General features: G+C 50.9%; 2 protein-coding genes across 2 annotated transcripts; both read right to left on the bottom strand.

Annotated features, from left to right (window-relative positions):
• Positions 1-475: 475 nt before the first annotated feature.
• TPRX2 (tetrapeptide repeat homeobox 2) lies at positions 476-10,820 on the bottom strand. The gene is made up of 4 exons (XM_047791351.1): positions 10,784-10,820; positions 1,530-1,699; positions 783-1,047; positions 476-606 (listed from the first exon to the last, which is right to left on the bottom strand). The coding sequence occupies exons 1-4, from the start codon at positions 10,818-10,820 to the stop codon at positions 476-478; spliced, it is 603 nt and encodes a 200-aa protein (XP_047647307.1).
• Positions 10,179-25,463, bottom strand: CRX (cone-rod homeobox). The gene is made up of 4 exons (XM_047791060.1): positions 25,378-25,463; positions 15,976-16,110; positions 14,672-14,823; positions 10,179-13,167 (listed from the first exon to the last, which is right to left on the bottom strand). The coding sequence occupies exons 2-4, from the start codon at positions 16,073-16,075 to the stop codon at positions 12,520-12,522; spliced, it is 900 nt and encodes a 299-aa protein (XP_047647016.1). The 5' UTR covers positions 16,076-16,110; positions 25,378-25,463; the 3' UTR covers positions 10,179-12,519.

The following is a 25,463-nucleotide window of genomic DNA, read 5'->3' as shown; positions in this document are numbered from 1 at the left end:
TGATGCAGTCTCTGTAAACATGCACATGAATAAATAAATAATATACCTAGATTGGAAAACTCAATATTATAAAGATGTCAATCGATTCCAAAACAGCTTATGGATTTAATGCAATTTTTAAAAATTCACATTTATTTGAAACTACAGCGAGGGGTGGGGAAAAGCAAAAAACAAAAATTTCTGGCCATCGGGGCAAAGCTAAGATTTAATGCAATTTTAATCAAATTCCCAATGAAGCGGATGGAGGTCCCAGAGAAAATTCGGGGGCGCATCCATGAAAGCGTAATAACACTTTGCAAAGAGAAATTCCACATCTAACAGGACTCTACAGAAATACCCACGTGTGCCCCAAATAACGGGGGAGGTCCATTCAGAGCTGTGACCTGTGGTGGCGGTACAAAATGCCCCCCTAACCAGGCTGGATCGGTGGAGGCGCCGTCACCCTGCGGAGAGTAACCCCTGTGAGGACCAAGCTTCAGCCACTCCCCGCATCCACGTGGGCGCCGCGCGGGCCGACACCGCGGGGTCTGCAGGATTTTGCCGCGACAATGACCGATAAATTCAGTAACTGCCTGGAGGCTAAGTCCTCCCCATCCGCAAAGCTATCTTTGGTACCCAGATGGCCGGTAGGAGGGGGGCTCCTGGGAGGGGTCCTGGAGTGAGAATATCTTTGTAAAATCAGGAACTGGACAAGACCCCGGACAAAAGGTCGGATCGTAGGGGTCTTGAGGCCACCCTGGAGCCGGCGCTGGCACTGGCACTGGCGCTGGCACAGCCAGGACCTCCGCCCGGGCGCCTTGGGCCGGGCCCCACAGGGCCGGGCCGCCGCTGGAGACGCTGGGCTCCGGGGCAGGGAGCATCCCCGCGGGGCTGGGCGGAGGGGGGCGCCAGAAACCCGGGTCCTCTGGGAACGCGGGGCCTGCGGCAGCGGCGGAGGCGGCGGCGACAACCGCCGGGGTCGGTGGGAGCATCGGGGGTCCCCTGGCCTTGGCCCTTGGCCAGTCTCTCCAGCCGGGAGCGTTTGGCCCGGCGATTCTTGAACCAGACCTGGGGGACAGGGGAGCAGGACCAGGGGTGAGAGGCAGGCGGCTCTGAGGCTGCTCCCCCCCTCCCCACCGACACCCCCCCCCCGACCCAGTTAGAGGCCCCTGGGGTTCAGGAGGCCCCCGGGGAGGGGGCAGAGGGCAGGAGGGGCAGGGCTGGGGACCCTGCGAGCCCAGGGGCCAGGAAGGGGTCTGCGCGAGAGGGTCCCCGGGGTCAGAGGTCCCGAGGTCCGGATGCGTGGAGACCCCGGGGGGGCAACAGCGGGGCTGGATCAGGCTGGCACCGGGTTGAGGTGGACTCGGGGACCCGCCGTGGGTCTACACCCGGGAGACCCCTTGCTCGCCTGTGACCCAGGGCGGCACTCGGCCCCTCTGGCCTCGCTGCGCCCCACCTGCCGCGCTGCCTGTGGGTGCCCTTGGTAGGTGGTGGGCGAGGTGGGAGCGGGTCCTGTGCAGGGGGGAGGGGGGAGAGGGAGGGGGTCAGACCTGCACTTTGTGCTCCTCTAGCCTGAGGCTGGCCGCCAGGCGCAGGCGGTCCTGGTAGCCCGGAAACTCATTCTTCTTGAAGAATTTTTCCAGCATCTCCAACTGCACTTTGGTGTACACCGTGCGCTCCTGCCGCTGCCTCTTCGGGTGTCCTGAACGGCTCGTGGCACCTGGCCAAGGGGGCAACAGGATGGCTGAGCCCAGCCTGCCTGGCACCCAGCCCCTGGCTGGGCCAGGCCCTGGGGAGCAGGTGGGGCTCAGGCCTGGGGGCAGGAAGGAGGCGGTGCGAGGAGAAGGTGTGACACCTGGACAGGTGTGCTTGGTCAGACCCCGGCTCTCCACCGCCCAGCCCCAGCCCCAGCCCCAGCCCCTGCCCCTCTCTGGTCCTCAGCATCCACAGCTTTGAAATGGGCCTGCTCACAGCTTCTGGGATATTCCAGGGCCCCCAGCCTGGGACGACAGGCAAGGCAGGCTCTCCTAGCCAAGGGCTGAAGGGGCCACTGCGTGCCAGGCTCTCTGCTCATCTGGGCCCAGGAATGGGATTCCATTCCCCAAACCCCACTAAGTCCTCCCACAGCACCGCCCAGGAAGCCCCCTGGGAGCCCTGGGCCCGTCTCTGGGTGCCCAGGAGGCCTCCAGCCCCAGCCATGGGACCCAACCCCCCCCCCCACCACAGCCCAGCTCACAGCCCGCCCCTGGCGGCCCAGACTCACTCATTCTCATGGAATCTCTCGATTCCAGCGCTTGAGTCCTCACTGGTGCTCTGCTGTCTGCGTCTGAGGCTCTGCTTGCAGGGCCTGGGGCCTATATCCCAGCTTCCTGCCCCACACACCCTCAGGGCCCTGGGACCCACCCTCTCCGGCCCCACCCTCAGCCCCACTCCCTGGCAGGACTCAAAGTGATGGATTAATCCTTTGATTATTGATCAGCTGCTGCTCTGGGCCCTGTCCTAGGAGCCTCCAGGAACCCTCTGTGCTAAGACGGCCTGGGTGCTGCCCTTCTCCTTGGCGGGTGAATGGACTGGGTCTGCTTTGCCTGGTGGACTCAGGAACTTGGGTCCCAGGAGCCCAGCTTCCCGGCTCCCCGGGCTGCTTGGACCAGGGTCTGCGCATCAGACTGAACTCCTGGCTGGCGCCGGGTCTCCTGGGGACCCGGGTCAGGGGAGGACACGCCTTACGATGCTCCTCCCCCCGGGGGCTTTTATTGTCATCAGCGCGAGATGACAATTGACTAAATGATGGGATAGGAGGCGAAGCAGAGTCAGGAGAGCTTGGTCTTTGGTTTCCATCACGCTCTGAACTTCCGCTCGCGGGGGCGTCTGACCATAAGTGGATCTTTACTCTGCTTCCTTTCTGGCCTCGTGCTGCTGCAACTGGACAGCTTTTCTGCTTCTTAGGTGGCTGGGAAGACACTGGTCACCAAGACACTTGGTGAAACAGCCGTCACCAGGGGAGAATCTAGTAACGTCACCAGGGGAGAATCTAGTAACGTCCTTGGTCTGTCAGAGGTGATTCAAAGCCACTTTCTTCCTACTTTTTTTCGTTAATTTATTTTATTTATTTATTTATTTTTGTCTTTTTGCCTTTTCTGGGGCCGCACCCGCGGCATATGGAGGTTCCCAGACTAGGGGTCTAATCGGAGCTGTAGCTGCCAGCCTACACCACAGCCACAGCAACGCAGGATCCGAGCCGAGTCTGCAACCTACACCACAGCTCACGGCAACGCTGGATCCTTAACCCACTGAGCAAGGGCAGGGACCGAACCCGCAACCTCATGGTTCCTAGTCGGATTCGTTAACCACTGCGCCACGATGGGAACTCCCATTCTTTAAATTTTTTAATTCAGGTATAGTTGGTTTACAGTGTTTCTCAAACTCTGCTCTATGGCAGTGACCTAGTCACACACATATATACATTCTTTTTCTCATCTTATTTTCTCATATTATTATTCTATATTATTTCTCATATCATTCTATCACCAGAGACTGGATTCTGTTCCTTGTGCTATGCAGTAGCATGTCTACTTTTTAAAGGAAATAAATGTAACATCTTCTTTTTCCCTTGCTTTTCAGGGCTGCACCCACACGCAGCACATGGAGGTGCCCAGGCTAGGGGTCTCATTGGAGCTACAGCTGCTGGCCTATACCACAGCCACAGCCACAGCCATGCCAGATCTGAGCCATGTCTTCAGCCTACACCACAGCTCATGGCAGCACCAGAACCTTAACGCATTGAGCAGGGCCAGGAATCAAACCTGCATCCTCATGGGTACTAGTCGGGTTCGTTCCTGCTGAGCCACAATGAGAACTCTTAAATGTAACATCTTCATGAACAGATTTTCAAAGCTCTAGAAGAGGTGTCATGCTTGAGATTGGTAGATGAGGGGTTAGGGAGTGACTGTGGCTTTCTCGTGTTGGGGAGTGTATGTTGGCGTTTGAGGCAGACATGGTGAGAGCTGCCAATACCCTCAGCCAAAGGCCATCAAGAGAGCGTCAGTGGTTGAGCAAATTCATTGTCTCATTGCCTCGAGGAAGAACTCACACCTTGGAACCCTAGATGCATCTCAGAACGAGAATATTTGAAAGGACCTATATAAGAAAGGAAAGATCCAGGAGTTCCCGTCGTGGCGCAGTGGTTAACGAATCCGACTAGGAACCATGAGGTTGCAGGTTCGGTCCCTGACCTTGCTCAGTGGGTTAAGGATCCAGTATTGCCATGAGCTGATGTAGGTTGCAGACACGGCTCGGACCCCGTGTTGCTGTGGCTCTGGCGTAGGCCGGCGGCTGCAGCTCTGATTCTACCCCTAGCCTGGGAACCTCCATATGCCGCGGGTGCGGCCCTGGAAAAGGCAAAAAGACAAAAAAACCCAAAAATTAATTAATTAAAACATAAATAAACTGAGGAAAAGTCTGGAGGTGGATGGAGGTGATGATTGCGCAACATTCTAAATGGACTTAAGGCCACTGAATTGTACACTTTAAAATGGTTAAGGAGGAGTTCCCGTCGTGGCGCAGTGGTTAACGAATCCGACTAGGAACCATGAGGTTGCGGGTTCGGTCCCTGCCCTTGCTCAGTGGGTTAACGGTCCTGCGTTGCCGTGAGCTGTGGTGTAGGTTGCAGACGTGGCTCAGATCCCGTGTTGCTGTGGCTCTGGCGTAGGCTGGAGGCTACAGCTCCAATTCAACCCCTAGCCTGGGAACCTCCATATGCTGCGGGAGCAGCCCAAGAAATAGCAAAAAGACAAAAAAAAATGGTTAAGGAGTTCCCACTGTGGCACAGTGGGTTAAGGCGCTGATTGCAGCAGCTTGGGCCCCTGAGTGGCCTGGGTCGCTGGGAAGGCTCAGGTTCAATCCCCTGCCTGGTGCAGTGAGTGAAAGGATCCAGCATTGCTGTGGATGTGTCAGTTGCAGCTGTGGCTCGGATTCAGTTCCCAGCCCAGGAATTTCCATACACCTCGGGTGTGGTCATCAAAAAAAAAAAAAGTTAAAATGCTAAACTTTGTGTTCTGTGTGTTTTAGCACAATTGGGGAGGGGGCAAAAGAGCGGTTTTGCTCGTGGTTGGCGGCTATGAGGAAATGGAGGTCATTGTCTGATTAAGTCTTTCATCGAGAATGTGAAAAGGATGGAGTGGGACTAGAGCTGGGATCTGTATACAACGTGTCACTCAAATTGGCGTGTGTAGGGGACATCAGTCACTTTCGTGGTTTGGACATTTTTTTTTTTTTTTTGGTCTTTTTGTCTTTTCCCGGCCAGGCTGCGGGGAGCTGCTTTTCTTTCAACATCCCAAGTGCAGCATCTGAACAGCTGGGATCCTTGGTGACCCTTCCTCCGTCCCATTTGCCCAACCTTGGGCAAAGTCATCCTCCCCAGCCAGGCCTGGGTTCCCCCATCCAGACAAGGGGATTATCTCAGTGTCTGCCTCCATAAGCCCCTGACAATACTGTAACATAGCTCCCTTGAACCACCATGGGGGAAAGCTTCCAGAATATTGTTTTGTCCCATAAAACCTATTTTTCAGGTGCCCAAAGAGTTGAAGAATCTACCTCCCAGAGCAATGGCAGTTGTGCTCCAGCAGACACACTCATTTTTTAAAATCAAATCCAAATCATATTCGTCAACACAGGATCGGAACTATGTCTTCGATCTACACCACAGCTCGAGGCAACGCCGGATTCTTAACCCACTGAGCAGGGCCAGGAATCGAACCTTCATCCTCATGGATACTATTCGGGTTCATGACCGCTGAGCCACAACGGAACTTCCTAATCTTTAGCAAAACTTTGTTCTTTGTTGTTTTTTCTCTTGTACATTTTTAAACTTTATTAATTTCTGCTCTCATCTTTACTACTTCTTCCCTCATTTCTAAGTTCTTGAGATGATGGTTGAGTTTAGTCTTCCTTCTTATCTGATGGCTGCTCTATCATTTAATACTATAGATAAATCAAATGGAAATTAGGGTATGAGGAACAAGCATACGCCAATAAACTTGGCGACGCAGAGGAAATGTACAAACTCCTGAAGAAATACAACTTCCTGAAACTGACACAATACAAAATTTTAAATGAACAATTGCACCCATGTTAAATAAGGAAATACATAATGAGCCTTCCTTTTAAAAAACCTCCAGGCCTGGAGTTCCCATCATGGTGCAGTGGTTAACGAATCCGACTAGGAACCATGAGGTAGCAGGTTCTATCCCTGGCCTTGTTCAGTGGGTTAAGGATCCAGCATTGCCATGAGCTGTGTGGTGTAGGTTGCAGACGCAGCTAGGATCTGGCGTTGCTGTGGCTCTGGCGTAGGCCGGTGGCTGCAGCTCCTATTCGATCCCTAGCCTGGGAACCTCCATCTGCCACGGGAGTGGCCCTAGAAAAGACAAAAAGACAAAAAAAAAAAAACCCTCCAGGCCCATACGCTTCACTGGTGAATTCTATACAGGATTGAAGAAGAAATAATACTTTGCACAAACCCTCCTCCTAAAGTCTGTCGTGTCTCTTTTTCTTCCTACTTATCTCTTACTTGCTCTGCTTTCTGTTCCTCCCCTTGGAACGCATTTCCCACTCCACTGCTACCCCCATTCATTTCTTTCCCTCTCTTTCATCTCCTCCGTACTTCGAGGGGCTGAGAGCCGTCATCTTTGACATCACCCAACAGGGGCTGCACCTGCATGCTCTGTGGACTCAGCGCCATTCCATTCTTATCTCAAGCCTGTTTCTCCTTCATTAACCTGAAAAGTATAAGGAGAGCTGGAATGGGATCCCCAGATCCCTATTGCCTTGGGAAAGTTACTTAACCCCTCTGGATCCCTGACATAGGGGAGATGGGGGATGGTCCCTACCTCATGAGGTTGTGATGAAGATTCACGGAGGGAGCAACACAAGAGAAGCGCCTGGCACACTGTAAGCGCTCTGTAAAGACTGTAGTTTTGCTTTTATTCCCATTGGGTGTCCCAGGCGTGATTTCACATGGAGGGGATGAGGGTGGAGGGCAGCATCACTTAGTTAAAACTCAGTTGTCTCCACGATGTTCCCTCCCTGCCGTGGGTCATGCATCTGAACTTAATCCCTGCTAATTCCCCTGCCATTCTGCTGAGGCTGGACTATCATAAGCGGATTGGAGCATTTGCTAAATTAGTCCTGTTCGGGGACAGAGGGAACAGCCAGGGAGGGGTTCAGAGATCAGGAGGAACAGGAGGGAGGACGGAGACATGTGGAGGTGGGAGCAGAGAGGACCTCCAGGGAGAGGAAAAGAGAGGAGAGAAAGACACTCAAGCTTGAGACCAAAGAAGATAGAAACAGACAGGAGAGAAGCAAGAATGAGAGACAGGATCAAAAGTGGGGAGGCGGGTGAGATGCCAAGAGGATCTGCATCTCAACATGATGACTATAGACCCCAGGTCTACGTCTTCCTACTTGTGGGAACTTGGACAGGTCACCTGACCTCCCTCTGCCTCAGTTTGCTCATCTCTGAAATGGGATAATCACAGCATGCTATCATCATGAGATGGTGGATTGTTTTGAGAAATCAAAGCGTTAGGGCTGGATTTCTCCAGGGTCTGGCAAATAGTACCTGCTCGGTAAATTTTTTCTTTTCTTTCTTTCCAAGTCATAGATGTATGACTTATATATACTATAAATTCTACCTACTTTTTTTTCCTTTTTACAGCTGTGCCCAAGACATATGGAAGTTCCCAGGGTAGGGATAGGATCAGAGCTGCAGCTGCCTTGCTGTGCCACAGCCACAGCAACTCAGGATCCGAGCCACGTGTGCCACCTACACCAGAGCTCGCGGCAATGCCGGATCCTTAACCCACCGAGCAAGGCCAGGGATCGAACCTGCATCCTCATGGATACTAGTTGGGTTCATTACCGCTGAGCCATGATGGGAACTCCTAAATTCTTTTTTTTTTAAATTTATTTATTTATTTTGTCTTTTTAGGGCTGCACCGGTGGCATATGGAGGTTCCCAGGCTGGGGGTCAAATTGGAGCTGTAGCTTTGATCTACACAGCTGATGGCAATACTGGATACTTAACTCCCTGAGGGAGGCCAGTGATCAAACCTGTGTCCTCATGGTTGCTAATGAGATTTGTTAACAACTGAGCCACCGCAGGAACTCCGGGAACTCCTAAATTCTACCTGCTTTTTTTTTTTTTTTTTTTTTAATTCTACCCGCTTTGACCATACAGTTTGGGGAGTTTGGGTGATCGCATACAGTCATGGAACCACCACCATAGTCAAGATACAGGACAATTCTAGCATCCCGAAAAGGCTCACTTTTGTCCCTTGGCAGTGAATCCCATCCTGATTCCCAGCTCCTTCCAACCACTATTTGTTTTCTGCCACTATAGTTTTACCTTTTCTAGAATTTCCTGTGAGTGGAATCCTACCCTATGTTATGCTTTGAACCTGGTTTCTTCTGCTCATTATCATGCTATCCATCCATGCTGTTAGGCACACCAGGTGTTTATTCCTTTTTTTCCTCCTTCTGCCTCACAGGCAGCACGTGGATGTTCCCAGGCCAGGGATCGAACCTGCACTGCAGCAGCGACCTGAGCTGCTGCAGTGACAACACCAGATACCAAACCTGCTGCCCTACAAGGGGACTCCAGGAGCTCACTCCTTTGTATTTCTGAGGCATATTCCATTGTCTGTACCATTTTGTTCAGTCCTTCACCTGTTGATGGGCATTTGGACTGTTTCCAGTTCAAGGCCATTATGAATAAAGCTGCTATGGATGGCGCAGATATAATTTCAGGAAAATTTTGTCTTAAGCTAAACCTATAGCTTAATGTCTTCAAGATAGACATTTGGGTTGTTTCCTTCTTTTTGGTTATTATGAAGAGCGCTGCTATGGATATAAGGCCATATCCACATTTTTGTTTGAACATCTTTCTCAAATCTTCAGGGTCTACACTTAGGGCTGGAATTGCTGAGTCACTATCTGGTTCCAGGACTTTTGCATCACCTCAGATGGGTACCCCCGTGCTCATTCGGCAGTCACTCCCCAGTTTCCCCTCCCCTCAGCCTCTGACCACTAACCTGCGTTCCATTTCTATGGATGTGCCTGTTCCAGACTTTTCATATAAATGGAATCACATGATATGTGGCCTTTGGCGTCTTGGTTGTTCTGTGAAGGTATTTAACATGGCTGAGTTGCACAACATCAAATGATGATAATGGTTGATTTCAAGTGGTGTCTATTTCACCATAAAAAATACATACTTGTTTATCCGGCTCGTATCGTGGACCAGAGTTCAAGACCAAATACTTAGCATAATGATTTCATCTCATTCTCTCCAAGTAGGTCTTCTCAATGTCTCATATTGCAGGGAGGGAAACTGACATTGGGAGAAAGAAATTGCCCAAGGTCACAGGACCAGCTCAGAGAGAAAGTCTCTTGAACTCATCAGTTCTGTGTTGGACACACACACACACACACACACACACACACACACACACACATTTTAACTCAGGACTCAGTGACGGAGAGAGACAAAAGCATAAATGGATGACTTGGAGTTGGAGAAATGGAAAGGGAACAACAAAGGGAAAGAGAAGGGGAGAGAAAGAAAAAGACGAAAACCAGCAAAAAGGAATGAATGGCTGAGACTCCACAATCAGGAAAAGAGAGAAAGAGAGGGAAAAAAAAGAAGGAGAAGAAAAGGAGGAGGAGACGGAGGAGGAAGAAGGGAAAAAGGAGAAAGAAGAAAGAAGAGGAGGAAGAAGAAGGGAGATGGAAAAGAAATGGCGGGAAACTGAAAGTGACCAGAGAGAAGAGGTGAAAGGTGTCAAGGAGGGCAGGAGAAAGGGGGACGTGTGAGTTGAACCGCAGAGGACCGGAGGCTGATGAGGATGGCTGCCATCCCCACAGGGACCACTGGGGCAGGAAGCATGGTCATCACCCCCTTGCACTGAGGGAGAGGCCCATCAAGGTCACGGCGGGGGGAAGCTGGCTGTCCGGAGCCTACGTCCTTACTTAATTGGCTTTAGGGAGATGTCAGAGACAAGACGGTGACCAGACAGAGGAAGCACGTGGATGCCCCCATGCTCCCAGAGACAGAAGGCAGGGGAGAGGGGGAGGGGACAGAGCAATCCCTACCTTAACCTCCCCCCATCTGCCCCTCCCCGGAAACAAGATGAATTGCCCAGACATTAAGCAGAATTCAACATTTTAATCATGTTTCACTCCACAGGTGGCCAGCAGTGGAAGACCAGTGAGTGGGAAAGGAGAGGACAGAGGGTCTGACGCAAGAGGGAGGGAGGCTCCCGGCCTCGTGTTTCTGTCCCCACCTCCCCTGTCACTCATCCTGGCTTGAGAAAGTAGGGACTTTTGCATTCACAATGGACAGCCAAAGAACCAGCGTTCAGAAGGCTGACCCAAAGGAATCTGGAATCTCTCGTACAGATTCAACTCCTCTCTCCATCCAACTCCTCGAAGACTCTCTGAAGACCCCAGGATAGGGCTCGCTAAATCTGACCCCCACTGGCCCGTGACTGTGGCCCCCAGCCTCTATAACTTCCCATCCTCCTCCAGAACGTCAGGTCCATCCTTCAAGCCCTCCCCAGGCCCCCTCATTGAGCTGCCTTTGAATTGTTTGTACAAAACATGCTCTCCTCTGTGGGATAGGGAGAGACTCTCAGCGACACCTGAGACCCCAGCCTCCAGCACAGACATGACTCTCTGAAAAAGGAATAATGGACATTGCATCCTGGTCCCAACTTTTGCACAGAATCCAGAACACAATATCATCTCCTACCTGTCCCTCTCCTGTGAATTTTTCCTGGCTCCTCCATCCCATACCCCAGCATAGGCTCTCCTTCTCTGTGCATATGTTTCATCCAGCCTCTGAGCCTCATGTCCCAGCGTGACTCAGGCTCATGAGATATGATCGAGTGGTGTGTTGAGTAAACCATCTTTGTGGGCCCCAGTCATTGCAGTGTGCCCTGGGGGCCCAGGTTGTATGGACCTCTCCAAGCCTGGACCAGGAAAAAGCATCGGATGCCTACCAGACTCTCTCCACACTGTGCCTCCCTCCTGACGTCCCTTTCTGTATGTCTGGGGGTCTGCAGCCAGCTTGTCTTAGATGGGGAGCACAGATTACAAGGATCTCTTCCCAATTCCAAGTTCAGGGACCTCAGGTTAGCACCTTGAAATCAGCTGTGGCGGGAGAATTTACACTACAGCAATGGGCAAACGCTACAAATCAGAGAGTTCCTCTTCCTTGGAGAACCCGTTGTTAAGCATCTACCAGCACGCCATCTCCTTCTTGCTCTACTCCTTTCAGCCTTTGCTTTGGGAAACCCACAAGTGAAAGGCTTGTGGCTCCTGCCTCTCCCACCCAGAAGTAAAAGAACTCATTCCGAGGACGTAGGTGCCAAAGCACCAAACTTCCAGAGTGTCAAATTGCCTAAATCCCTCTCCAGATTCTCACACTGCTTGTCTCTGTGCCTTGAGTCAGAGTATATTGAAAGAAATACAGGGCTGCCCCAGGAAAGCATCCCAGGCCAAGCTCTATTTATTGTCCAATCCCACAATTGAAACTGGAAACAAAACATCTGAAAGAGGGAATGTGTGTTTGGGATGTGGGGTTGCCTCCAAAGCCACTTCTGTCACCCCACCCCCATCTCTCATATATTTACAGATGGGAAGCCTGTCCATCTCCTCTTCTCTTTGAAATACCTACAATCACAGTTGGTGCACACCACACAGCCACCACCGTCCCTCCAATGTCTGGGTGAAGTTCACCTTTAGAAACTGCTAGAACCAAAGAAAACAGAGTAGACGTGAAACGGTCAACTTGCCTTCCATTTTCCTATCAATATGCCCACTCTCAAAGTCCAAATGAATGAATAATGAAATGTCTTTAAGAAGAAACGAAGAAGAAAGAAGAAATACATATCAAACAGCCCCCTAAACCTACCATGTAAACCTGACATTTGTTAAATCTGTAAAACTGCCAAATGAATTTCTGAACATAGCTGATAATTGGCCTAAGGTTCCCTGGTGGGGCTTCATAAAGTCTGTCTTTGGAATTTCTAGAAGGATCTCTACTTATACCAAAGAAGTGTCCCAAATGGAAAGGTAAGAAATGAAACTTCCTGACCTATTGGTTCAAGGGCACCATGATTCTGACCTAAACATCATCCCAAATCAACTACGAGTTTGGTTTCATTTCTCCTCGGGGCAAATTCTCAGCACCAGTTTCTCGAGTCTGGGGCTCATGGCTTGAAATGTCCGTGTGATTCCATTTGAGACAGTGTTGGGGATTGAGAGAATTCCTAAGACCTATGGAGTGCCAGGAGAGAGAAGGGATCCTCTTTCCCCAGGAGGAAAGGGGTGGACCGTATTGGGCTAAGCTGCCCTGGAGCCAAAGAGGCCATGACCTTGGGAAGGATGGCCATCTCCTGGCGCTTTCTCAGGGATGCCACCCCAGGGCAGGTGGAGACGACGTGCAGGGAGGCCGTTTGGACGAGAGATGGAGAAGAGTGTCTTCTACAAGATCTGAAACTTCCAGGCACTCTGATCCTTGTAGTCCAGGGGATCCATGGGGTTGTAGGTGAATTTCCAGGTGCCAGTGGGGTCCTTGAATTCTAGGCTGTCCACAGGGCTGTAGGTGCCATAGCTCTGGCCTGAGAGGGAGGTGGGGGACTGGGTCAGGGAGGGCCCCACAGAGGGGCCAGAAAGGGGGCTGAGAGCTGGACCCCCCAACTGGGGCACCATGGGAGAAAGGTAGGGATCCAGGCCACTAAAATAGGAGCTCGGCGACCCATAGGCTGAGGGGGAAGAGCAGAAAGCAGAGGCGGGGGCATAGGTCATGGCATAGGGCGCTGAGGTCAGAGAAGGGCCTGAGGCCACCAGCCCAGCCCGCTGCGCCTCAGGCAAAGGGGACTCTGAAGCTGGACTCCAAATAGACACAGTGGCCACTGCTGCACTGGGGGAGCCTGACGGGCCAGGGAGAGGGGGGCTGTAGGAATCCGAGATGCCCAGGGGGTCCGGACAGACATCCGTGGAGGATCTTGGAGAAGTGCCTGCCTTCCTCTTGGGAGGGCGAGCCTTGGCTTGTGCCCCCGGGGGCTGCTGCTGCTGCTTCTGCTGCTGCCGCTGCTGTCTGCATTTAGCCCTGCGGTTCTTGAACCAGACCTGGGGGGTGAGAGGGAGATCAGGGTGGGTGAGTGGGGAGGAGGCCCAGGAGAGCCCTCAGGATGCCCGGGAAGGATGATGCTTATTGGTGAGACATACCAGAGTCATAGATCTCCACTTTGCGATCAGTTACAGATCACTCTATCCACCCACCCATCCATCCATCCACCCATCCACCCACCCATCCATCCACCCTCCCGCCCATCCATCCACCCGCCCATCCATCCACCCACCCATTCATCCGTCCATCCACCCACCCACCCACCCATCCAATCCACCCACCCACCCACCCATCCATCCATCCACCCACCCACCCACCCATCCAATCCATCCAATCATTCATACAGCCAACTGTACACACATACACATATGTACAATCATATGCACACACATACAATCCTACATATATATAGTTGTAAGTATACACATACATACATGTACACATCTGCCCAGTCATATATACACAGATATTGTCATGCAACATACAAACATATATATACCCATCCATCTATTCATCTAATCACTTATACATACATACAATCCCTCATATATACATTCACCTATCAACTCATATGCATATACATACAGTTGTGTATATATATACCTACAAACATAATATATGCATCCATTCATCCTCCAGTCATATACACTCATACATTATCATGCCAACAAGCACGTATCCATCCGTATATACATCGTACATACAATCATGTATCTATGGATGGATGTACATTCATCCATCTAGTCATATGCACATACGTGCAGTCATACATACATTCATACATCCAATCATATATACACATACAGTATCACACAAACACATATATTCACACATACAGTCACACAAACATATGTACATTCATTCATCTAACCAGATTTACATACCTGCCATCATACAAACACACATATATACATTTACCCATCCATGCATCCGTCCACCCATTCAATGGGTTGATAAACATGGAATAACCATCTTCTACGACTCGGGGGACCCGCCAGTGAAACTGACATTCTAGTTGCGCGGGAGAGGTTATAAATAAACAGTAAGTAAGCAAATCACATAGTCTTTTAGAACGTGATCCACCCTTGAGAAGAACCAATTGAGCAGGATAAGGGGGAGCAGCAGGAGTAGGGGGGGCAGGAGAAGGTGGCAACCTCAAACGTCAAGAAAGGGGGCATCGACTGGCAAGGTGACTTGATTGGTTAATCAGCAAAGACTTGACCAAGGTGATGAGGACTCTACCTGGAAGGTAGAGGGAACAGAGAGGGCAAAAGTCCTGAGGCAAGCGTGTGCTGGGTGCGCGTGTCAAAGGAAGAACCAGAGGGCCATGTTGCTGGAGTGGAGGGAGAAGGGGTGGGAGGGAGAGAGGAAGCCAGGGAAACCACGGGGCAAAGGATGATTAGGGCCCCTTATGACTTGGCTCTTACTCTGTGACCTCTCCCTCCTCCCTCCCCTCGGGGTCCCAGGAAGGGTCAGAGGGGCCCAGGGGCCAGAGCATCCCACCTGAACCCTGGACTCGGGCAGGTTGATCTTCAGAGCCACCTCCTCCCGGGCATATACATCCGGGTACTGGGTCTTGGCAAACAAGGACTCCAGCTCCTCCAACTGGCTTCGGGTGAAGGTGGTCCGTTCTCGTCGCTGCTTTCTCGGAGCGCCTGGAGTGGGGACAGGAAAATGGGACCTCTGGTGACCTGAGCCCCTCTTCTCTTCATCTTTAGGTGTGAGGTCCAGAGGTTGTGTGGGACGCTGAGAAGCCCCTTCTGGATGTTCATTCTGCCCTGGCTAAGGGGGTGCTGATTCCTGAACTCCTAGTCCTCACTCTGTGCTCCTGGGAAACGGGGTCCTCCTTTGCCTGTCATTTGGGGGCTCATGCCTCACCCTGATGAGAGCTGGCTTTAGCCATGGAGGGAGGTATAAGAGTTTGGTTTTTATCTTGTGCACAAAGGCATTCAGTTGAAACATAACATTTTGGATATCCAATCATTTTTTACAATCCAGCCTACGAAAGCGGCTGGTCCTAGGAGTTCTCACGGTGGCTCAACAGGTTACGAACCCAACTAGTATCCATGAGGATGCAGGTTTGATCCCTGGCCTCCGCTTGGTGGGTTAAGGATCTGGTGTTGCTGTGACCTGTGGTGTAGGTTGCAGACGTGGCTTGGATCTGGTATTGCGATGGCTGTGGTGCCTATATGACCCCTAACCTGGGAACCTCCATATGCCGCAGGTGCAGCCCTAAAAAGACAAAATAATAATAATAATCCCCCTGGAGTTCCCTCTATGGTACCATGGGATCGGCAGCGTCTCTGTAGCACCAGGACGCAGGTTCGATCCCCAAGCGGTCACAGTGGGTTATGGATCCTGCGTTGCCACAACTGTGGTGTAAGTCGAAGCTACGGCTCAGATCTGACCCCAGTCCAGGGAACTCCATAGGCCACAGGGCAGCCAAAAAAGAAAAAAGGCAAAGGAGGAGGAAGAAGGAGAAGAGGGGCGGAAGGAGAAGGAAAGCTTTGTTCTCTGAGAAATAAAGCATAGCTGGCTGATGGGAACTCCTCTGTGTCCTCCTCCCAGGTGCATCCCGCCCTCACCCCAGAGGGAACCACTCTTCTAAATTCCCGTGTCTGTCCCGGGGGTGCTTTTTTGCATCCTTAAGAGATATGGAGCCGTGTTTTGCATTTGCATATCAACACCTTTGACTGCTGTGGGATCCTGATGTCACCCCATAAGCGCCCATCTTACTCCGAGGGGCGCCAGAGGTCCTCAGAAGATGGGGACCATCCTGGGGTGGCAGGGAGAAGGACCATACTCACTTGGGTAGGACACAGCTTGATGCATCAGATCCACACTGGGGCCGCTTAGGGCCAAGGCATTGACGGAGTAGTGGGGCCCCGGGTTCATATACGCCATCATGGTCTCCGGGGATGCTGGGGCCCAGGTCGGCGGGGCTGCAAGAGAAGGGGGTGCTCAGGCCCTCAGCGGTTCATCACAGGGTGGTTCCAGTCCTGCCTCTGTCTCTCCTCAGGTACATGACCTTGGGCCACTTACCTCCCCTCTCTCTCTGTGCTTCCGTTTCTCCACCTATAAAACAGCCTTCTGCTTAAGGGCGTCAAAGCTTCACGGAGTCGCTTGTCAAAGCAGAGAGCCAGAGCGCTAAATGGAAGCTCTTATTCCTACTCTATTTTTTTTTTTTTTTTGCCACACCTGAAGCAGTTCTGGGCCAGGGATCAAATCTTCAACACAGCAGAGACATGAACCACTGCAGGGATAACACCAGATCCTTAACTCGCTGGACCTCAAGGGAACTCCCCTACTCTATTTTTTTTTTTGCTTTTTAGGGCCACACCAGCAGCATAGGGAGGTTCCCAGGCTAGGGGTCGAATCAGGCCTACACCACAGCTCAACGCCAGATCCTTAACCCACTGAGTGAGACCAGGGATCCAACCCGCAACCACATGGTTCCTAGTCGGATTCGTTTCTGCTGCGCCACAACGGGAACTCCTCTCCTACTCTATTCTTTAAAAAAAATCTTCCTGCCACTCCCTTGTTCCAGATCTTTTTTTGTGTATGCTCCCCAGCCCCTGCCAAAAGATGTTCAGCCTCACACAGAATCATGGCAAGTAGGGTGACCCGTTGTCCCAATCTGTCTGGGATGGAGGGGTTTCTAGAGATGTGGGATTTCAGTGCCAGATCGGGAAGAGTCCCAGACAAATCAGGACCGCTGGTCACCCCAAGGGAGAGTCATAGTAAAATGATAGCAAGTGACAATCTTCCAGGACCGTTTCGGACCTAGCAGGTTGGCGAAGATCAAAGAGGCTTGGTGACACCAGGGCTGGTCCCCAGAGCTGAGAACCAGACTTCCCATGTCAGTCTGGTGGCAATGTGGACAGGACCAACCAGAACCACTTATCGAAGAGAAAGACCATCTTTCCTTGGTCCCAGCAATTTACCTTCAATGCCCCTCGGTCACCTCTTTGGAAAATGGGAATGAAAATAGCACGTCTTTAGACTGACGTGAGGATCAAAGGCATTAATATGCATTGGATGCTTGAAACAGCAAATGCTACAAAACTGCGGGAATTATTACCATTTGCAAGCAGATGTTTGCAAAGATTTGACACTGGGATTTTTTTTTTCTTTTAATGATTTTTATTTTTTCCATGATAGCTGGTTTGCAGTGTCCTGTCAGCTTTCTACTGTACAGCAAGGTGATGGAGTCATACATACCTATACACATGCTTTTTCTCACATTATCATGCTCCATAGACTGGGATTTTTTTTATTGGATTACAGTTGGTTTAAAATGTGTGTTAGTTTTCGCTGTGTAACAAAGTGATTCAGTTATATATATTACATTATATTACAATATATTAAACTATATTATATACATTCTTTATCATATTCTTTTCTGTTATAGTTTATTACAATATATTGAGTATATTTCCCTGTGCTTTATAGTAAGACCTTGTTGTTAATCTGTTTATAGGCATTAGTCTGTATCCCTTAATCCCAAACGGCTAATTTATCCCCCCGACACACACCAAGCTAGGATTATTTTTTTCAGCCTCACCTGCAGCATGTGGAAGTTCCTGGGCCAGAGTCTGAACCCATGCCACAGCAGCAACCTGAGCCACGGCAGTGACAAGACTAGGTCCTTAATCCACTGCACCACAAGGGAACTCCCAGGCTAAGTTTTTGGTTTTTTTTTTTTTTTTAAGGACTGCACCCATGGCATATGGAAGTTCCCCAGCTAGGGGCAGGATTGGAGCTGCAGCTGCCTGGCCTATGCCACAGCTCACAGTAATGCCGGATCCTTAACCCACTGAGCAAGGCAAGAGATCACATCCAAATCTTCATGGATCTTAGTCAGGTTCATTTCCGCTGTGCCACAATGGAAACTCCAAAGCTAGGATTTTTATGTTTTGTTTGTTTTTGCTTTTTAGGGCCGCACCCGTGGCGGCATATGGAGGTTCCCAGGCTAGGGGTCTGTAGCTGCCGGCCTACACCACAGCCACAGCAACGCCAGATTCGAGCCTAGTCTGCAACCTACGACACAGCTCATGACAACTCCGGATCTTTAACCCATTGAGCGAGGCCAGGGATCGAACCTCAACCTCATGGTTCCTAGTCCGATTCTTTTCCACTCCACCCTGACGGGAACTCCCAAAGCTAGGATTTTTAACGCAGCCTTATTTATAATTACCAAAATGTGGAGGCAGCCTATATGTCTATCAGAAGGGGACATAGGAAGTAGGTGAATAAATTAGGTAAATTAAGTTATCTTAAGATTATGGCACATCCATGCAAGGAAATACAATGAAGTCATTAAAAAAGTGTAAGGCTGCTCTCTATGAATGGATTTGAAAACGCTTCTAGAAAAAAAAGTTGTTCAAAACCCAAAGAGCATCCGTGAGGATGCAGATTCCATCCCTGGCCCCACTCAGTGTGTTAAGGATCCCGAGTTGCTGTGGCTCCGGCATAGGCCAGTGGCTACAGCTCCAATTAGACCCCTAAGCTGGGAACCTCCATATGCCACCGGTACAGACCTAAAAAGACAATAGATTATCCTAAAATTGGCAATGAGACAAAAGGATGACAGCATGTCCCTTCCAGGCTGCCTTGGAGCCTCATCTAGCAGAACAAACTAAGAATTACTGCCTTCTCTAGGGGACTATGCCTTGTTCAATTGATCATGTACTATCGATTGGGGTCCAGACTCTGACAAGGTAAATAGTAATTTCTAGAAGTTTGGTTGCCAATGAATTCTCTTTGGAAGACTTTTCACAGGATACAGTTTTGCTGCCCTGTAGGACTTGAGCTAATTTCATATCTAACCTGAGCAGTTTTTATCAGTGCATTTTTCTGTTTTTTTTTTTCTTTCTTTCTTTTTAGGGCTACACCTGCAGCATACGGAGGTTCCCAGGCTGGGGGTTCAATCAGAGCTGTAGCTGCTGGCCTCCACCACAGCCACAGCCACGCCAGATCTGTGTCTGTGACCTACACCACAGCTTGTGTCAACATCAGATCCTTAACCCGCTGAGTGAGGCCAGGGAACAAGCCCACGTCCTCCTGGATGCTAGATGGGTTTTTAACCTGCTGAGGCACAAGGGGAACTCCTCAGAACTCCTTTCTGAATAACAATATTAACCTCTTGCTCAAATTCTCCTTTGAAACAGCTGGTTCCCTCATGACTTAAAGAAATCTTTGAAATGCGCTTCTTTCATGTGCCTGAGAGTCAGGTTTTTTGGGGCTTTTTTATTACATTTTGACAAAAAGAGTATGTATGTATATTATCAAATTATATGCACAATTATATATACAATATATAATACCATATTATATATTCAATATGTCCTTTGAATAAAGATTCTAACTTTTTAATTACACTTTCACAATAGGTATGTATGTATATTAGATATCATACATTACCAAATTATATACACAATATATATTCTATTCAAAGGAATAGATCCTTTGAACATAAGTATTTAAAGGAAAAACCTACGGTGCTAAGCAGTGTTTATAGCATGCTACCACTTGTGATTTTAAAAATAAGGCAGAGAGGAGTTTCCGTCGTGGCTCAGCAGTTAATGAATCTGACTAGCATCCATGAGGACGCAGGTTCAATCCCTGGCCTTGCTCAGTGGGTTAAGGATCTGGCATTGCCGTGAGCTGTGGTGTAGGTCATAGATGAGACTCGGAAACTACGTTGCTGTGGCTGTGGTGTAGGTCATAGATGAGACTCGGAAACTACGTTGCTGTGGCTGTGGTGTAGGCCAGCAGCTACAGCTCTGATTTGACCCCTAGCCTGGGAGCCTCCATGTGCCTCAGGTGCAGCCCTGAAAAAGCAAAAAAAAAAAAAAAAAAGCAAACCAAGGCAGAGATATATAATGTAATATAATATATATTTATATAAATATATATCTTATATGCCTAGAAAATTCCCAAGTCTGACACAATATATCGTCAAAGTGGCTGCCTCTGGGTAGCTGTGCTATATCCATATATACATAAATTCTTTTTTTTTCTTTTTAGGGCCGCACCTGCAGCATATGGAAGTTCCCAGGCTAGGGGTCAAATCAGAGCTACAGCTGCTGGCCTCCACCACAGCCACAGCAACCCCCAGATCCGAGCCGTGTCTGCGACCTACACCACAGCACAGAGCAATGCCAGATCTTTAACCCCCTGAGTGAGGCCAGGGATCGAACCTGCATTCTCATGGTTACTAGTTGGGATCTTTGCCTCTGAGCCACGGTGGGAACTCCCTATATCCACATCTTGTTTTCACAGTTTGGATTGCTTTTTAACCGTGTGTGTGTCTGTTACCTTTTCAACAACCAAAACAACAATACAATCTACTGAAAAAGAGAGAGAATCCATTTAAGGATCAGGCGTCGTCACCGCTGTGGCGCCTTTCCATCCCTGGCCCAGGAATGTGCAGGTGCCACGGGCAAGGCCAAAAAGAGAGAGAGAGAGCTGATCTTTCCAGGGCTTTCTCTTGCCCCAGTTAAGATGTCCTGAGGAGACCTCTGAGCCTCTCCAGATCCTGGCAATAAGCTGTTTGGGGCCAGGAATGCCTCTCCTTCAGCCTGAAGCCCCCTCCCACCAGCTAATCCCCCTCCTCCTCCGGGTCAGGGTTCAAACATCACTTCCCAGGAGAGCCACCCCCACACCCTGAACAGGAGTTCTCTCTCTCTCCCCCGCTCAGTCTCTCTCACACACACCCACATACATTTTCTTTCTCCTGTTCTTCAGGAATCACACGTATTAAATACGAGGCATTTATAAATCTGTTTCCATCTGTCTCCCCCAATTCGGTCAGCTAGCTGAGGACAGAGACCTGCAATGTCCCCAGTCCTCCCAATTTGAAAAAAATACATGCTTAAAAAAATGGATGACAGGGGGCGTTCCCATGGTGGCTCAGCAGGTTACGAACCCGTCTAGTATCCATGAGGATGTGGGTTCGATCCCTAGCCCTGCTCAGTGTGTTAAAGGATCCGGTGTTGCCGTGAGCTACGGTGTAGGTTGCAGATGAGGCTCGGATCTGGCGTGGCTATGGCTGTGGTGTAGGCCGGCCACTGCAGCTCTGATTTGACCCCTAGCCTGGGAACTCCCATATGCCACGGGTGTGGCCTTAAGAAGCAAAAAATAAAGTAAAATAAGATAAAGTAAAATAAAATAAAATTGAAGTGCTACCGTCTACACAGCAAATCTTTTTTGAGAATCTCCCGTGCCCCAGGATTTAGGGATACAGCAAGAAATAAGACACACACAGCACCTCTGTTCTCATGGGATTGAACTTCCAGGACCCAGTTAAGGAAACAAACAGTGAATGAGGAAACAGATTTTTAGAATATTGAAATGCTTTGGAGTGGGGAAAGATATGCTTTTGAAGAGTTTCGAGAACGCTGAGGAGAATGAAACAGAGTAATAGGATAGAGACAGGGTTTGGGGTGGGGGTGAGGCATCTAACTTAGGTGAACAATCAAGGAAGACCTCTCTCTCGGGAGGTGACCTGGGAGCTGCAAAGCGACAACTCCACATCATCGAGGGAGGAGCGGGGCTCGCAGTCTCTAGGCAGAGGGAACAGCAGCTGCAAATGTCTGGAGGCTGGAATCACGTTGTCTTGCGGAGGAGAATCCGACTGTCCAGTGTGACTGGAGCAGACCGATCAGAGTGGGAAGGGGACTAAGATTATGTAGGACCTGCTAAGATGGTCACAGGGAGGCTCTGTGCTGATAATAATCATAAAAGTAAAAAACAACCACATCAATCCTTTTTTTTTTCTTCTTTTTGCCATTTCTTGGGCTGCTCCCGCGGCATATGGAGGTTCCCAGGCTAGGGGTCTAATCGGAGCTGTAGCCACCGGCCTACTCCAGAGCCACAGCAACTCAGGATCCGAACTGTATCTATAACCTACACCACAGCTCATGGCAACGCCAGATCCTTAACCCACTGAGCAAGGCCAGGGATCGAACCTGCAACCTCATGGTTCCTAGTCGGATTCGTTAACCACTGAGCCATGACAGAAACTCCAACCACATCAATCCTAAGGATCAAGTTGGCATCCTAGGCAGTGGCTGGTATTCCCACTCTTGAGTTGTCCCCTCCCACTGAGCCAGGTTGTGTGTGCAACCAATAGGATATTGTGGAAATGACAGTGTGACTTCTAGGAAATCAGTTGCCATGCTGAGGATGCCCGAGCCGTCCTCTGGAGAGGTCTCATGACAAGAACTGAGGCCTCCTGCCAACAGCCGTGGGAATGAACCACTGGGGAAGCTGATTCTCCAGCCTCGGCTGGGGCTTCAGAGGACTGCAGCCCTGGCTAACATCTGACGACAGCAACACAAGAGACCCTGAGCCAGAACCACCCAGCGACACAGTTCCCGGATTCCTGTGATCTCAGAAATTACACGTCATAAATGTGTATGGTTTTAAGATACTAAGTTTGGGAGTAACTTGTTACATAGCCGTCTGTGGCTGACGAATACACAAGACTTCTCAACAGTCCTCAGCACAACCTGGGAAGGCAGAGACTGTATTGCTATGATGTTCACTTTTTTCTTTTCTTTTTTTTGTCTTTTTGCCTTTTCTAGGGCTGCTTCCGTGGCACATGAAGGTTCCCAGGCTAAGGGTCTAATCGGAGCTGTAGCCACCGGCCTACATCAGAGCCACAGCAACGGGGGATCCAAGCTGCGTCTGCGACCTACACCACAGCTCAGGGCAACGCCAGATCCTTGACCCACTGAGCAAGGCCAGGGATCGAACCCTCAACCTCACAGTTCCTAGTCGGATTCATTAACCACTGAGCCACAACGGGAGCTCCATGACATTCACATTTTACAGACGAAAACATCCTTGGTCTCTGGCACCGTGACTTGCTCAGGGACACTCACAGGCTGTGAGTGAGGACCCAGGATTCCAACCCTGGGGTGGGGGGGCTCCTGGAGGCCTTGTTCTCCCAGTCCCCAGTCTGAGCCCCCTCTGTCCTCTCCCTCTTCTTCAAGGAGCAGTGGCGTTCCGTCCGAACCTCCAGAGAGAGTGGACACAGGGAAGCTAGTTTAACTTGCCCTCCAGAAACAATTTGCAGGGCTTGGAACAAAAGCCACCCCCTCTTCGCAGTGGAATCTGCCTCAGGTTACTGGGCTAAGGGGTTGGTCTTCCAGGAAAGCCTAGCTCTCTCTCCTCCTATGGGCAGGAATCTGAGCCTTGGGGGGAAGGAAAGGGCTTAACCAAAACCAAGCAGCCGATAATGATACCACCTCCACCAGGGAGGGTTTGCCCACGCCTCAGATACCCAGGAAGGCAGTGCTTGGTAGACCAGCTGTCTGCAAAGAATGATTCCCAATCAAAATGCTACTAGACCCTCGTTGAAGCCTTTCTTGGGTCTGGCAAACAAGCAGAGGCAGCTGATGGTCTCAGGGCTTCCAGAATTTCTCCCCTTCCCACAGGCTTTGTGTGTCTGACCTCCAGGAGCACAGAAAACAACTACAACGTCTACCTCACATTGAGGATTTACAGCGAGCCTGACAGCAACCCTTTATCAACCTGCCTGATGAATTTCAAGGCCATGATGTTTCATAATCCCAAACAGTGGAGCCAGGGAGACCACCATCCCTGCCCCGGGGACCAACCAGTGGGGCCCAAGGCTGTTGCTCGGGGCTCCTGGGGTTCAGCAGCCCCGGGTCCAGGCTCCCACCCGAGCAGGTGCTTGGACAGCGGAGACCTAAGGGCTGGCAGGGGAGGAAGGGGCAGCCCCACATCAGGAAGGAGGTCCTACGATCAGAAGGACCTCCAGCTGGGATCCCCAGCTGCTCAGACACGCACCCCGGGCCTCGGAAACAAGATCTCAGGTGGGACCCAGTGAAAATGTCCCACCAGGTGGGACCTATTGTCATCACCTCTCCACAGAGGAGGAAACGAGGCTCAGAGAAGCGGAGGCTCGGGTCCAGCACACAGGTCCGAGGCAGAGCCAGGGCTCAGCCAGGGCCCACACCCCGAGCCTGCCCCCTCCTGACCACCCAGCTCCACTGCCTCTTAGGATGCTCTCCTCAGCCCCACGGCGCTCAGATGTCCATTTCTCAGAAGGGGACGCTGAGACTGTGAGGGGCTCTGTCGACTCCCTGTAAGCAGCACAGGTAGGAATAGAACCCGGAGGTCTTGGGCCCCAGAGCCCTCCCTTGACCCCCAAATCTACTCGGGGTCCCCCAAGGTGGGAAGAGGCCACCCCCTCCCTTGCACGCATGGTCACCCAGGCCTGTGACATGGGCTTCCTTCCCATGGCTCATCTGACCGGATCCTGGTGGCAACTTGTCATCGTCCCCACTTCGCAGATGTGGAAACTGAGGTCCAGGGAGACCTCACAGAGACCCACGTGGTTCCACATCAACCCCAGCAAGGCTAACCCTCAGCTCAGCAGTGTCCAGGGCCCTCCACCAGAGTCCACGATCCCCCACCCCCAGTGTTGGCTCTGCCACCCAAGGGACAAGGAGCTGAGTGTCATGCTCACCACCCAAGATTGGACGTGGGGGAAGCCAGAGCCTCTGGGGACAGCGAGAGCCCCGTGTAATTCAGTTCACCAGCCCTGCGATCCCCAAGACCTGGCATTCCCAGCGCCCCCTCTCTCCCTCCTATCGCGGCTGTGAAACCTTGGCGCTCTGTGTATCTCTACTTCTGTCATCCATCCGTCCATCCATCCATCCGTCCATCCATTCATCTTGTCAACAGATATGCAGGCATCCCAACACCATGCCAGGCACTGGGAGGAAATCAAAGTTGGGGGGGCGGGTAGATGGGCGGTGAGGGGAAAATACACACGCGAAGAAAAAGTTTCAGGCAGGAGAAAGTTGTAAGGAAAATACAACAGGGAGTCGTGCCAGGGAGTCGCCTTCAAGCCGTGAGAATCCCCCAGCCCTAGAAGCTGGAGAGCTTGGTCCTTCACCTCCCCCAAAAAGCCACTTGTGAATCCTCCAGTGGCCCCATGCCAGGGCCAATGTCCCCTGTCCACCCCCACTCCCTCTGCTGCAGTCGCCGCTTGCCCTCACGTCCCCAGACGTCAGGTTGGACCTCTGATCCACATACCCATTCTTCGCAGCCCCTGTGCCAGACACTGAGAACATAGCCATGAATTAAATGAACCCACTTTCCCACCCCTCACGTCCCCTGTCTCACGAGACCCCTGCCTCCAGCGCCTCCGCTGCCCTGCAGACACTCACCTGCAAAAGGTATGAACGGGGCTCTCCTGGTGGCCCAGGTCCTGGACGACGGCGTCAGACAGCGGAGGCTGAAGGAAACGGGTCCC

Source organism: Phacochoerus africanus, chromosome 8 (genome assembly GCF_016906955.1).
Source record: "Phacochoerus africanus isolate WHEZ1 chromosome 8, ROS_Pafr_v1, whole genome shotgun sequence".
Classification (NCBI taxonomy): domain Eukaryota; kingdom Metazoa; phylum Chordata; class Mammalia; order Artiodactyla; family Suidae; genus Phacochoerus; species Phacochoerus africanus.
The sequence above is the reverse complement of the archived record's forward strand: the minus strand, read 5'-3'. Positions and strand labels throughout refer to the sequence as shown.